Here is a 13,757-nt window from a genome sequence, read left to right on the forward strand (position 1 = left end):
CCGCTGCAGAGCGGTAAAGCGGGCCTATCTCTGAGGCTCGTCTCCCTCCAGATCCTTGATACCTAACGAGTGCTGTTAACTCGCATCTTCAGAACTGTCGTGCTGCAGCTGGCTGGGCTATGGATCGTTTCCTTTCTGCCAGTTTTCTCCTCTGTCAAGATCTGCAAAAGAGGAAAAATAGCAAGTGACCTGTGTTTCTTCCTCTGGAGGCAAATACGCTCAGCACCTGGATTAAATCCACAGATGGAAAACTCTCATAGAGTCTGCGCAGCTTTCAGGGACTGTACTGAAAAAAGAGGAAAAAAATACGTTTGCTGTACATGATCATCATATTCCGTCCACTAAATCCACTGACGTGCAGGAAGAAAAGGGATTTTAAGCCAATTCCGTGCAGCTGTTGGAGCACCGGTCGGCACCAGCACAAAGCTCCGCAGGGCCGTGCCTGGGGAAGGCTGCTGCTCCATATGGGGCAATTCACCGTTTCTGTCCCCAAAAGGAAGGGGATCGCTGTGCCGATGGCTGCCAGGAGGGCTGCGCACAACTAAGTTCTATCTGAGCCTTGTTTGGAGTGGGTTTTGTGTGTGTATCTGTGTGGGTGTATACATATATATACATATTTTTTTAACACGAGTCCCAGGCTTTCTCTCTAGCTAGAAATGAATAAGCATAAGCAGCCAACAGAGCTAAATTAAACAGTGATTTGCCACTCCAATACATGCTACTCCTATGCCCACTTTCTTGTTAACAATATTTAGCATTGCGCATAGTGTCATTTTTCTTTAGCTAACTGACCTCAGCTTCATCAAGCAGACCCTGTTCCTGGGAGGCTGGATGAACCTGTCATGATGCATCAGGAAGCTCAGTGCACAAACTATTTTTAGCTGTGCCAGTCCTGTCCCTGTACCGTTCATGGGGATCTTTCTAGGTTGATGTATTATTATTGCTCACCTTTCCTGCAACTTCAGCCATCATTTAAAGCTGCAGCATACTAGAAACCTTTTGAATCAAAGCACTGAGTTTCAGCAAAGGGGTGTGCAGTAATGCATACTGTTAATCTTGTGTATCTTGTCCCTAAGCTACTGACTTAGTGATCAAAACAGCTTGAGTTCAGTTAAAACATGGTATGTTCTCTGGAAGCAGTCCTTACTTTGGCTCTTCTGGCACTCTGCTCAGGAGGTAAGCAGTTATATTAAGGTTAAATATTTCACAGCTCTCTTTTTGGAAGAGGATGAAGGCACAGGTGGACAAACCAGTGTGTTCAGCATCCCAGACAAAGCCTGTTATAGAGCCGAGAAACAAATCTAGCTCCTACCAATTGCAGGAGAAAGCCACAACTATCTTTTGTCACTGCAAGACAGTAGTAGCTGACACATTTACATTCTCCATTGCTTGATTAAAAAAATCTGTGCAATTAAGAGTTTGAAATGTACGTACTTGATGTCGGGTCTCTGCCCTGCTGGTTTAGCTACTGGTGAAGTGTCTGGCAAACGGATGGTGCATTGCTGGAACCGTTATGTTACACAGAAATGTGGTAGAGAGCCAAGTTGAAAGAGCACTCTGCAGTAGATAAGACAGCTGGGTTTGGCTTCTACAGTGACCAGATTAATAATAGAAAGTAGAATATCTGTAGACTACTTTGACTGGTTTCAGGGGCAGCAGTCTTTCCATGAACTCAGTGCATGGCTTCGTTAGCGTTGTGCATTACTAGATGAAGCTTGGTGCATTAATAATTTGACTGATTCAAAGTGCTCAAGGGAAATGTAACAAAAAACCCAGTCAAATGCAACTATAAATCCCTCTCTGGTGAAATATTGGTGAAACAAAGCACTAGGATCTGTGTAGAGTATGAATGTGGTCTGATAACTTATGGCGGGGGGTGGTTTGTGTTTTTATCACAGTATTTCCTGGTCCTCTGTTACCTGTTTGTTTTGCTGGCAGGCCAACCACAATAAGCTTTAAATCCTCTTGGAGCTGACTGTGTTTATGAGGGTGTTGACAGTATCCAGACAGTGGTGGAAAATATGTGTGAGATGGACTGTAAACTTGTGTCCATTTTCCTCCTTTATTCTACCAAAATGTTAATGTGTCTTGGCAAGTGGCTTCAGCAAGGATTTACTTAATGCAAGTGATCCCTGCAGAAACAAGGTGGTGGTTGAAGTGAGCTGAGCCTGTGAAACATAGGCTTTTCCAACTTCCCCCCCCCTTCTGAATCACAGCTGGTAAACGAGGAGGTGGTTACTGGGCAGAGGGAAGACTTTGCCTGTGCCTAAGCCCACTTTATGCTCCTCTGCCTTAGAGAACTTCCCTCTCTTCCTCCCAGCTTCAAGTACGTTTGCCGCCTTCTGAGTGTCAGGGAGACCATGGTGACAGCATTACTTCTACCCCAGCGTTTTAACTTTCCTAATGGACCTGAGCTTGTGTCCATCTGAAGTTCAAGAAAGCCAAGGTGAAAGGATGCCCCTGGGTATCCCGGGTACCTGCAGGGATAGTGACAACAAGAGCCTGAGCAAACCTCTCGTGCAGGTAACCTCCTGTGTTTGTTTATCAGCTCATAAAATTCACTGGGGCTTCCCCAGGTCACACAGATGTGGAGCGATATCCTTAGCCTCTATGCTTCTCGCCCAGGTTCAGAGAGCAGCGACAGGTTGTAATGCTTGTGATGAGTGTCAGTAGCCAAGTTTGCAGATTTAAGGCCATAAAATCTCATTATATTTCAAGGTTGTCTGTCCATGTGAGTAGTTCATCACCTAAAATTTTCAGTTTCAGCGTGTTTACAAGGCCTTTTGGAAACGTACCTCAGCTTCCCAGTAATCTAGGGAGGAACCACTGGCTGCTGCCCAAGCTACAGTGCTTCCAGTGTTCATGGCTCTCACCAAAAACCTCAGTTAGGCCTTGTGTTTCCTATCTTAGCGTCAGTAGCAGGTCTTACCCTTCTTTCCACAAAGGCCAGTCATCAGAATTGCTCCCCAGATAAACACTTCCCCAACAAGATTTCAAAATCAATCTGTTGATTAAAGAAATATTTACCCCAAGCTATATCTGAGAAAATTTAGACAGAGAGGTGCCTGCTGAAGGGTGCTATTAGTGGCTGTTACGTTGGTATCCCCTCCTAAAGTTCTGCTTCAGACGGACGTTTTATAGCATATTGCACAGTACTTCAGAAACACAAAAGTGTGTACAGTGAAACGAAGGCAAGAGAAGGATCCTTAATCACTGGCAGGAATTGCTGCTGTTAAGGACAGCGATCTAGCTGCCCCTGTAGCCCCAATACCCTGACTGCTGAGTGAGCTCCTGCTATTCAAACAGTGAATTATTTGTAGGCTAGACAGACCCCACTGAAGAATTCTAGTGTTGGTCATAAAAGTTAAGTGATGTAAAGTACAACAGGAGGGAAAAAATTAGTGCACTGTTTCCTAATACTTCCTTTACTCTGTTACCAAAGCCAGAGTCTGACTTGTTCGAATAGCAAAAAAAAAAAAAAAAAAAAAAAAAAAAGGTCTTTGGAAATCTGTATGATACTAAAACATTTCTGTTTAATTAATGTACGAAACTTGACGTTAAAGGGCACTGGTAGCATTCACGGAAGCACTCTGTGGTGCTTTATGTAAGCACAGCTTTTCTCCAGGCGTCTTGTGCATGACGGTGCCCAGACACTAGCCTCAGTGTGTTCTCTTTCTGGACGTGCTGTTATTTGGTGGAGTTGTGAATGGAGGTGATAAATCCATGGAGCTTGACCATTCCATGTCCTAGATCTCATGGATAGTCAGTGGAACATAGAAACCTCGGTTTTACAACTTCACCTTAAATTGCTGGGACAAGTTGAGCTGCAGGTGAGAAGGGAGATTTGGGATTTGTTCTTGCTGGCACAGGATGGAGCAGGGCATTTGTGGACTGGGTGCAGGCAGCAAAACCTCTTTGAAAGGCTCTGTAAGGCCCAGGTTGTGCTGGGACCCGTAGAGCGATGCTGGCTGTATTAGCAACCGTAATCTCCGGGATCTGTTGGCTTTGGGACCAGCTAGCCTGAAAGGGATGGGGCATCTGGAGAATGATCTCTGTGCTCTTCCTCAAGCGAGGAGCATGGCTGACCTGTAAAACAGTCCAGGCCACTCATCCGTTTTCTTAAACTGGTCCTTTTTCTTACGCAATTCCCGCACAGGCTGAGGTGCTGTGACATTAGATGTAGTTTTTACATACTCTAAACACTCAACAGCATTAGAGCATGTAGTTTAATATTAAACAGCCAGCCTTAGAAATACTGTGGAATTATAGGTGCTGTCACGTTACATGGAGGTGCTTTGATAGGATCTAGAAGAAATATTTGGGTTTGACAGGGAGGAAATGGAGTGAGAAGGACTTGGCCCCATTTTTAACTGCTGGAGGAATCTGCACAAACAACCAAAAAAAGTTTGTGCAGCTTCTGCTCTGGAGAGGCAATTTGGGTAAATTTCCTCCCCCTCAGGAAATAACAGAGTAATTCCCACCCCGCGCTCTTCGAGGAACAAAAACATTCACAGTCTTGAGAAAACACTGCAGACAAAATAGAAGAATTTAGGAACCAATGTTTAGCCAGCAGATATCCCCAAATCGGAAGCGACAACCTATTCAGTGTGGAATTATCATTATTAGAAAAGCAAGCAGTACTTAAATGGGGATTTAGATGCTCTTGAGCCATTCTAGCTTAAGTCCCTGAATGACGATTCACCAGCTAGGAAAATCTAAAATTTATTATTAACTTTTTTGCTTAAAAAAAAAAATCACAGCTGGCCTTCTGCCACCCATAGGCTGAGCCTCGTTGCAGTCGGGCTCTGTGTGAGCCCAGCCAGCAAGTGCGCTGAGCGAGGGAGCACAGCACAGCGCTCCAGAGGATGAAGGCTGCCCTAGCGGAAATTTAGGAGACTCTTTCGGTTCTCTTTTTTGTTCACTAAGTTTCCCAAGTGAACCCTGAAAGTCTCTTCTCTCCCTTGGATGTTCTCAAAAGTCTTGTGGGGTCTGGTTTCCTCTGCAGTCTTCTATACACGCTTGAGGACTGGCTGCTCTAGGCCTCCGTTCCCAGCTGTAAAGGGGATATAAAGCAAAAGTTGAGAGAAACATGTTAAAATGGAAAGAACAAATAACTCTGATGACTTGGGATAACATAAGTACCTATGTGGGAGGTAGGCTTTATACCATAGCAGCCTGCGCAATAAGTAACATAGGAAGCAGCGTCTTCTGTGTGTTCACGGTTCATCTGTCAGCTACATAGGTGGATTTTCTGCACTTAGGATAATGTAATGGCAAAACTAACGTTTTCTATATATGTTTCGTAGCTTGTAAAAATTTGGAATGAATAACTTGTTAAGGGACATTACTTTCAAACATTAGTGAGTGTTCAAACATCTGGGGCTTTACTATCCTATGACAGCTTCATAAAATATCATAGTTTACTTCCTACTTCTAAAGTTGACTATAGCATTAAGAGGTAATATGTTTGATATCTGTGATGTGTTCTGATAATTAAAGCATAGTTAAAATGTTCAATAGAATGTAATGTCCAATGCAGCAGAGTTACCAAGAAGGGTAACACTACGAAGAAATTTGGGTCAGCTCCTGCATCAGGAATATTCCAGTTTATTTTCCTGAGAGGTAGAAAATGCACAGGAGCTCTGTGTACATCTTGGAGCCAAACTTTCTGTAGGGTGGGTGGGAAGGTAAGAGCTGTAGGCTGAACTGGTAGGGCCAATTCCTGATGCAGAAATTTGTGTTTTGTCCTTGGAAAGTGTCCCCTAACCGCTGGTTACTACTAGTCACCCTGGTATATACGCCCAAATCCAGCTTCATCCCATTGCAGCAAGAAGGGGTCTTGGGCCAGGTGTGAAATCCAGTGAAGATCCACAGGCAAATTTTAGTGAATTAGCATTTTTCCAAAGGAAAACAATGTTTTGCTGAGTTTGTACGCGGTAACACCACAGGCAGAGACGGCCTCTGCGGGTGTCCCTGTACGCCTGCCCCGGTTTCTTCGGGGGTTCAGAAGGGAGATGTCCTTTGCATTTACTGGCAAAATTCTGCTTCGGTCCTTTACAGCGTGCAACACCCCAGTTTTAGCTAATTTGCTATTTCAAGTTAGCCCAGCCAACTGGTATAAGAGGGCTCCTTTTCTGTGACTCAGGTTTCTTCTCCTGTTGGCTAAGTGCAGCGGCTGGCAGACCCAGGTCCAAACCGCTGATGAGGAGGGCTGATCTGGGCCGGGCACACAGCGTGATGGAGAGCGGGACTGAGGAGAGACTTTGTAAAGCCATTGCTGCCTTTTCCCCGAGTACCCACAGAGCAAACGGGAGCTGTTCCCGTCGCTGCCCGCAGGCCCGTGTGTCACGGCGAGCAGCTTCTGCCTGGTGACGCCGCGGCCTCCCTCCATCCGTCGGCAGCCGTTGTCCGGAACCGCAGCAGGTCTGCAAATGGAAAGACAACTTCTTTCTTCCTGATTTAAATTTTATCAGTGGTGACTGTTTACCTTTCTGCTGTCAGTCAGAAGGACACCGCTCAACAGCCGCCGTTCAGTCTTGTTTACTGGCTTAGGGAAGCGGCTGCTGGCGGTCTGAACGCTTCGGGGGCCTCCCTGAATCCGCGTCAATTAGTGTCAGCAGCGCGACTTGGCAGCTTCCAGCAATCGTCAGCAACTGCTGTCAGGCACCGCAGTGGAAGGGGTTCAGCTTTATTTTACAGTGCAGGACGGCTATTAATGTCCTATCTCTTTAGAAACCGTTAAGCAGCAGGAACCTGGGTTTAATAAGCTAGTAGGTTTTCAGAAGCCAGTTTCTTGGCTAATTGCAGCTCTCACATTTCACTCTTGTTTTGCCTCCACCAGGGTGAATCAACTTGTGTTGCCACCGGCCTCCGTGAAAGTCTGAGACGGTGAGTGACCCAAAGCAGCAGCTGCTGTCCCTCCCTGGGGTGGCACTGGGGAAGCAGATGTGGTGCTAGGACAGGAGGTTCTCATTTCTGCCAGTCCACTTGCTGGAATACCTTCCTTCACTGCAAGGCCATATGCTCTTCCCCATGCCAGTGTTTACCACCAAAGGCAGAAACTTGAGGCTCCCATGTCTCAGTGCTCTACAGCGAGGGTACTGGCATCGCTGTGGGATGGATGGACTGGACTGGACACTGTTCTTCAGGGTGCAGGTTGGTGTCAGCTTAAGCCAACTCATTTTTTTGGCTGTCAGTGTTGTGGCCCTCTCTTAAGCTAGCATTAATTTTTGGTTAATTCTTTATCTTTTGGTGAATTCTAAATCATTTCTTTTCTCATCAAGTGGAAAGGTATTAACCTTACACAGCCATGCTACTGCACCTGTGCTACCCTGTACCCAAACAGGAATAAATCAAGACCAGGGAAACCAGGAGTCGAGTGTCCTTTGTTGCACCAAGTTACCTCCAAACACGTGGTGTCCCCTTCTTTGAGCAGATAAGCCCATGTAACCCCTATTGACGTGAACAGCAGTAGTTATGCTTGGCCAAAGCAAGATTTTAGGCTCTGCCTGAAAATACTTTACATACCTAAAACCTGCTGCTGCTTTACTCTTGGCCCAGCATCTGCTCACTAGTCCATAACCTTCCTAACATACTCCAAACTGAAACCTTTCTGCTGAAAAACGCTTTTTGACCGTGCAAGAATTTGCACTTTGTTGTTGTTGCTGATTGTTGCTGCTGCAACCCTTGATCCGGGGCGACAGATCCGAGATCTGTGCAGCGAGCCGGAGGGAGAGCCCTTCTCCCACCACCCTCGCTCCTCCCTTGTGTTTCCTGCCAGCAATCGCAGCGCTGCAGTTCAGAGCTGCAGCAATCGATAAACACTTCCCAGCATTTGAATGTAGCCACAATTAATTAAAGCAAGTTTCTGAAGAGATTTCTTTCCCATAAATTAAATGCATGGAAAGACTAATCATAAAATCAGAACTCAGTAACACACCTAAGAATGGCCTTTGGGGGGAAATGATTTAATACAGTTTCAAGTACAGCAGATGTGTTACTTCCACCGAGGGGAATGTATTTTGGTATAGGTTAAGGATATAATAGGCCAGCCTGTACCTTGCAGTCTCTGGGCTGGATGTGTACTCGCACCCCGTCATTCATCAGCAGCTTTTACACAAAATTAAAAACAAAGCCTCAAATGTCTGGGAGGAAGTATTATCGATGTTGCTGAGACTCACCTTTTAACTGAATACTTGCATCCTGTGCACGTAAAGGTTTTTTACTCTACTTTTTTTCCTCTTTTGGTCCAGTTTTATACAAGTTGAGAGAAACCAGGCCATCCATTCAGGGAATTTTTCCATAACCCAACAGTCACTGATTTTTAAGGTCAGGGACAGTTTCCTGGATAACATGGAGCACAGAACCTCTCACAGGAAATCCTGCAGTGAGAGAATTGGTTATCCACAGAATCTAGGAAAGCTGCTGGCCACTTAGATACCCCCCACAGCACATGCGGTTTTGAAAATGACCATTTAAGAAGGCGGATGGGGAGGGGAAGACACTGTCAGAGTCTCGTATTTATGTGGAATTTGCAAACACAAAGAGACCTTTTCTGAGTAAGGGAGATACCATTTTCCTTTCCCTGCTAATTTTTATTTGATAGTTCCAGTACAGCTTAGATTTCCTGATAAAGTTTCATAGAGTTTCTTGGTAATTTGACATGTCTCTAAGGACCTGTTTGAGTTTGGTGACTACTCTGAGGACAGTCACTGGAAAAGCAGCTTTCTTGGTTATCCTCCAGTGAAACAGCACATCCAGAGATGCAACAAATATAAGGGAGTGAATACGTTTGCAGCTGAGAAAAATAATAATAATAATGGGACAGTCCCACAAATTTCTTTGTTAAACCACCTTTTTCTCTTCCCTTTTGCAGTTGCCAGTGAAGGAAATCACATGTGGACTCCTGCTCCCACCATCACACTGATCTCAAGCTGGAAGCCCTCCCGTACTGGAAATGGGTGGACCCTCCAGCTCCACGCCACCCTGGAAGGGTTATCCAGCGCCAACCCAATCATGCCTGCGGGCCCAGGTGCCAGGAGATGAGTGGGGCAGCCTGGAACACAGTGCTTCTTGAGCATGAGGACGTTCACAGGTTCCGCTGAGCATCGAGAACAACTGTCCGCTGGACCCACAATGTGCTACCCAAGTGAGTGACTGTAGATTGTGTATATGATTTTAGTTGTAGCCAATGAAGTACGCATTATTTATAGGGCACCTTCCGTCCTATTGAATGCTGCTGTTCTGCCAGCACTCCCGCACCCAGAGACTGCTCTAGTTGGGGACCTTTTCTGTACATCACGTTTTCTTTAACACTGAAGGCTCAAGTCAGATTTTTCTTTTTTTTTAATTTAAATATGTCATAAGATGCTTTATCTCTACTGAAGATATTAGATATCAGATATCTCTCTCTCTCTCTCTCTCTATATATATATATATTTAGATAAACAATTTTTATTTAAATATTGGAAATCTGGAGCTGCCTGTGCAACCATACCAGACATAAATACATCCACAATCTCCTCATCTCAGTGCCCTGCTATTGGGCACTACAGGAAGGCTTACAGTGGATGACAACCTGTCACTTGAGGCTGAGCAAGGGGACAGAGGAGAGAGTTTCACTGCACTGGGTATGCTGGTGGTTGTTACAGAAAGACCCAGAAGAAACTTAGACAGAAATACCTAGGGCCTCCAGCGTTTGCTCAGTATACTAAATTCAGTCTTGCCTGGGAGGTTCACAGGTTTTTAAAATACCAAAATCTGTAAGGCTTTACCTAGAGCCTGGTATTGTAATACTGCGGTGCCGGTGATGACATGCTTTGTTTACGTGCATATCATGTTACCCGTATCGTACGTGCTAATTCTCCCTCCATCAGTATCTTCCGAGCAGGCGGCCGATACTCTGCAGTAACTGTTCCCTTGGGAACAACGGTTAGCTTTTAATGCACATACGTTGGGGTGTCAGTTTTAGTCACTTTTATCTTAATGAAGATGCACTTGAGATTGTTAATAGGTGAAGCCAGTGTCTGAACTCCTTTAGATTCTCAGATGCTGAGTACAGTATATCTGTAAAGCAGTCAGTGCCATTTCACAGCAGACTCTTGTTTCCTGCACTTGAGCTCCTCAAGCCAAATTTACACTATGTCAGCTTGAAGCTGTGACAGTTTGGGGAAGGAAGGAGAGCTTGGGTCCTGGAGAAAGAGCCACGTTCCAGAAACAGCGCACTGGGTCAGTGCTCCCCTACCCTCTTATTTCTGTTTCAGAGATGGCTCCGGTAGCTTAGATGCTTCCCTCCAGTTCAGCACACACCTCTAATAGGTGCATGCACCTCACTCTTGTGCTCGTGTTTAACAACGTGGCCGTTGCTGGGGGGAAGTAGGACTAATTCAGCAAAGGAAATGCCAAAGCAAGACTGGATAGGATGCAAGTAAGCCTGGAAGATAGCTCTCCTGAATGTGGCATGAATTTGTTCACAGAGACATGGGAAGGTACTGTTAGTAAATCTCCCACTCATTTCCAGTGATGTGCAGTGATCTACACTGCAGGATTGTAGTAGAGATGGTGAGTGATTCCAGTTACCAGCAGACTGGTCAACATTCACTGCAACAGCCAGTCTCTGCCGAGGTAGATGTGTTTTAATAGTGGTTCCTATAAAACATAAACATTTCCTCCTTATGAAACTCCATAAGACTCTTCTGCAAAGGCTGTTGTCACCTAAAATCCCTTAACAATAGCTTTAAGGTTTCGCTAAACAATTAGAGCTAGAAATTTTTCTCAAGCTCCTGGATTATCCTCTGGAGGACAGCAAATGCCTGCTAGAAATAAAGCAAAGTAAATCCAAAACAATGCTTCATTTCCCACCTCGTGCCACTATTTACATTGGTGGGAAAGTGCCAACTCTGTAGTCCGACAGCCAAATGCCTGGCTTTAAATGCACATGAATTTCTGATTCCTATTAAGAAGTTCCGTGTTAGCCTGTATAAAAAGAAACAAAAAGCAACCCAGCGATTAGTCACTTCATCTCAGAGACCAAAGGACAGTTAGCTACATTTCTAAGTTGCTTTTCTGATAAATGCTGCAGCTGAAAGGCAGCCTATCACCAACAAAACAGCATTTCTGCTAAAGCTCAGAGGTTAGGAATTGTCCTAAAACTTAGTTCTCAGCAGTGAACAATGAAACGGAAACTTGTGTTTTTGGAATTTCACTAGCTCTCCTTGTTTATGACAAGCTTCGATCCTTGTTAGAGCAGCACAGCCCTGTTGCAGGAGGCTAGCTTGATCTTCTGTGAATACGGAGGAAATTGCTGCTCCCACGTGTTCCAGGCTGAGAGAGGGAAGATAAAGCAACAGCTACGAGCGCTCCAAGGGCAGTGAACAGGAGAGCGGAAAGAAAACTCTGCCTTTCCACTTCCTGCACACGCTGCTGCCTCTCTATGGCTTGATGACCCATATTCAATCAGTTAGAAATTGAAAAAATGGTTTCTTGGTGAGTGTTTCTTATTTTAGCTGTATTCCAAGCTGGAAGAACTGTTCAGTTAGAGCTTCTATAAAATTTTCTGTCTATTAGAGGGACACCAGCTCACTTGGATCAAAGTCCTTGGGAATAAGGCATTAATAGGTACAAGTTTGGTCATGAAACCTACATATTACTGAACAGAAAGTGGGCAGATGTTGCCATATAAGCTCTCTTCCTTGGGTTGCAATATACTATTTCCTTTCCTAGCCTCACCTGCACCAGTATGTGACTCTCAGAAAGTCACTACTTGCACCTCAGTTTCTGTATGTACAAAACTGAGATCCTCACCGCTGAGATGCTGTATAAACAAGCAGTGTTGTGCGTCTGTACTCTAGTAGAGGCTGGAAGCTCTCCACTATTAAAAGATGAGTTAGCATATTGCATTCTACTGTGCAGAGCTCTGGACTTAGCATGCAGTATTGTGCTCCTTTCCCTTATGACTCCACATGTAATAATTTTATGTAGGTATAGATGTAATCGGGCTTGGAAGCTTTTAGGGCAGTTTTGGTTGAACAGTACAGGAGCAATGAAAAGATCTTTAGTATATGTATAGGAAGCATTTCTGGAATGAGAGTAAAATCTGCAAATATGACCCATTTACTGAGTTTAAATACTGCTTATAATTTTAATGGGGATTGTTATGCAGCTTTGACATATTTGTTTTGTTTTTTTTTTTGTTGTTGATGTTATTTTTTTTATAAAGAAAGGCTGTTAATGGGAAAAGATAAATTAGCTCTTGATCAAGAATCCACATATTTTAGCATCCATATTAACAAGAGGAGTAAGGTTTGAGCTCATCACTTAAATATACAGTTGTTCAGGTCAAAGGCTATGTTTGTGGTTCTGAACTTCAACATAAAATTTAATAGTACCAATAAGGACAGAAATACCTGTAAAGCCACTGATCCCTTGTACATTAATGACTGCGCATGAATGTCTGAAAATCAGTGTACATAAAAAGGAGCCCTTGACTTCACTTGAAAATGGGAAAATGCCACCCAAAGGGAGAAGGCAGTACGCCTGCCCTCCCCTCCCCGCGCTCCGCAGTACCTGCTGCCTCGCTGCGCTCTTCAGGGCTGCAGCTGCTCCCTCCCCGGTGCTCTGCTCCTTCCCCACCTCTGCCTTCACGCTGATCGTCTCCGATGCCTTGCCGCAGGGTGCGGGCTCCTTCCACCAGCTCAGCGCTCCTCGGCTCCTCCAGCATGACGTGCAGCCTCCTGCGTTCACCCAGGCCTGTGCCCGGGCGTGCAGGGGTAGGGCGGCCGGAGCGCCCTGGGGAGGGCGCAGAAAGCCCTTCAGTCGATCACAAGGGCTTTCTTCTACTCCATTTCCTAAAGGGTTTGTTTTTTTTTTGTTTGTTTGTTTTTTGTTTTTTTTAAGCAGTCATTAACTCCCTCCACAGCTAATGCTGCATTTGCACCAATGCACCCGCTAGAGAAGCGATTAGGCTGCTCGCACACAGCAGGAGGAGTAGAGGTAATGGGAACTGCAAAGAGAGGCGAGAGAATTGGCCCCAAAGCAGCAAGCTGCCAGCCTCAGTGACTGTAATGCCTCCGGCTGACAGAGCGAGAGTCCAGGTGACCCCCAACAGCCTCTATAGCCTTTTATATACTAGCTAAGAACGAACCTCAGGGTGACAAAACCCTATTAAGTGAACAGATGTACTCTGGAAAGCAGAGTTCCTCTCTGCACCCTCTGTCCTAACTGTGTCGTTTCTTCTCTGTTTGCTTTATTGTTTGGTAAACCAGCACTTACAATCACTTTTACTATGTGATGTATGGGAGTATATAGTGTATTTTCTTGTCATACAAGCGAGGAGTATAAAATAGTTTTCTGATTTTTTTCAGAAGCAAATGACTATTTTATTTTTTAAGAGCAACTGATTGTGAATCTCAGAGTATAAGAAAAAGAGAAATAAGCCAAATATATACCTTTATGTAAATTAAGAAATAAAAGTATTTAAAACATACTCCTTGCCTCCTTTTCCTGTGTCATCACTTGCTCTGGTTGCAGCCCGCTGTGGTTGCTCATCCCAGGGGAGAATGCTGCTCCAAGCTCCATCAGAGCTGCTCCGGCCGCGAAGAGCCCTGATGAGGGTAGCAAAGAACTCGCTCAAACACCAGCCTGTGCCCACTGCAAACTCAGAAGTAACACCATGATGAGAGCAGAGGGGTGGTGGGAACAGCTGCCTCCTTCCTCTGGGGTGGCAGCCAAGGAGCAGAGCTGTGGGGGAAGGAGTTGGT

At 45.0% G+C, this 13,757-nt stretch overlaps 1 protein-coding gene across 3 annotated transcripts in view; it reads left to right on the forward strand.

Annotated features, from left to right (window-relative positions):
• Window positions 1-13,430, forward strand: part of LOC134149504 (sphingosine-1-phosphate transporter SPNS2-like) — a 141,030-nt gene extending 127,600 nt beyond the window's left edge. Inside the window, exons 12-14 of one of the 3 annotated variants that reach the window (XR_009960453.1) lie at window positions 6,842-6,888; window positions 8,876-9,148; window positions 11,208-13,430. Coding sequence is in view for 1 of the 3 variants with exons in the window: in XM_062592667.1 (XP_062448651.1) it covers window positions 6,842-6,884 (43 nt within the window). In the remaining 2 variants the exon portion in view is untranslated. Of the gene's footprint in view, window positions 1-6,841; window positions 7,156-8,875 lie in introns of all 3 variants that reach the window. The other 2 variants (XR_009960452.1, XM_062592667.1) reach the window with 2 other exon arrangements.
• The last annotated feature ends 327 nt before the right edge of the window (window positions 13,431-13,757 follow it).

This window comes from Rhea pennata, chromosome 20 (genome assembly GCF_028389875.1).
Source record: "Rhea pennata isolate bPtePen1 chromosome 20, bPtePen1.pri, whole genome shotgun sequence".
NCBI lineage: Eukaryota > Metazoa > Chordata > Aves > Rheiformes > Rheidae > Rhea > Rhea pennata.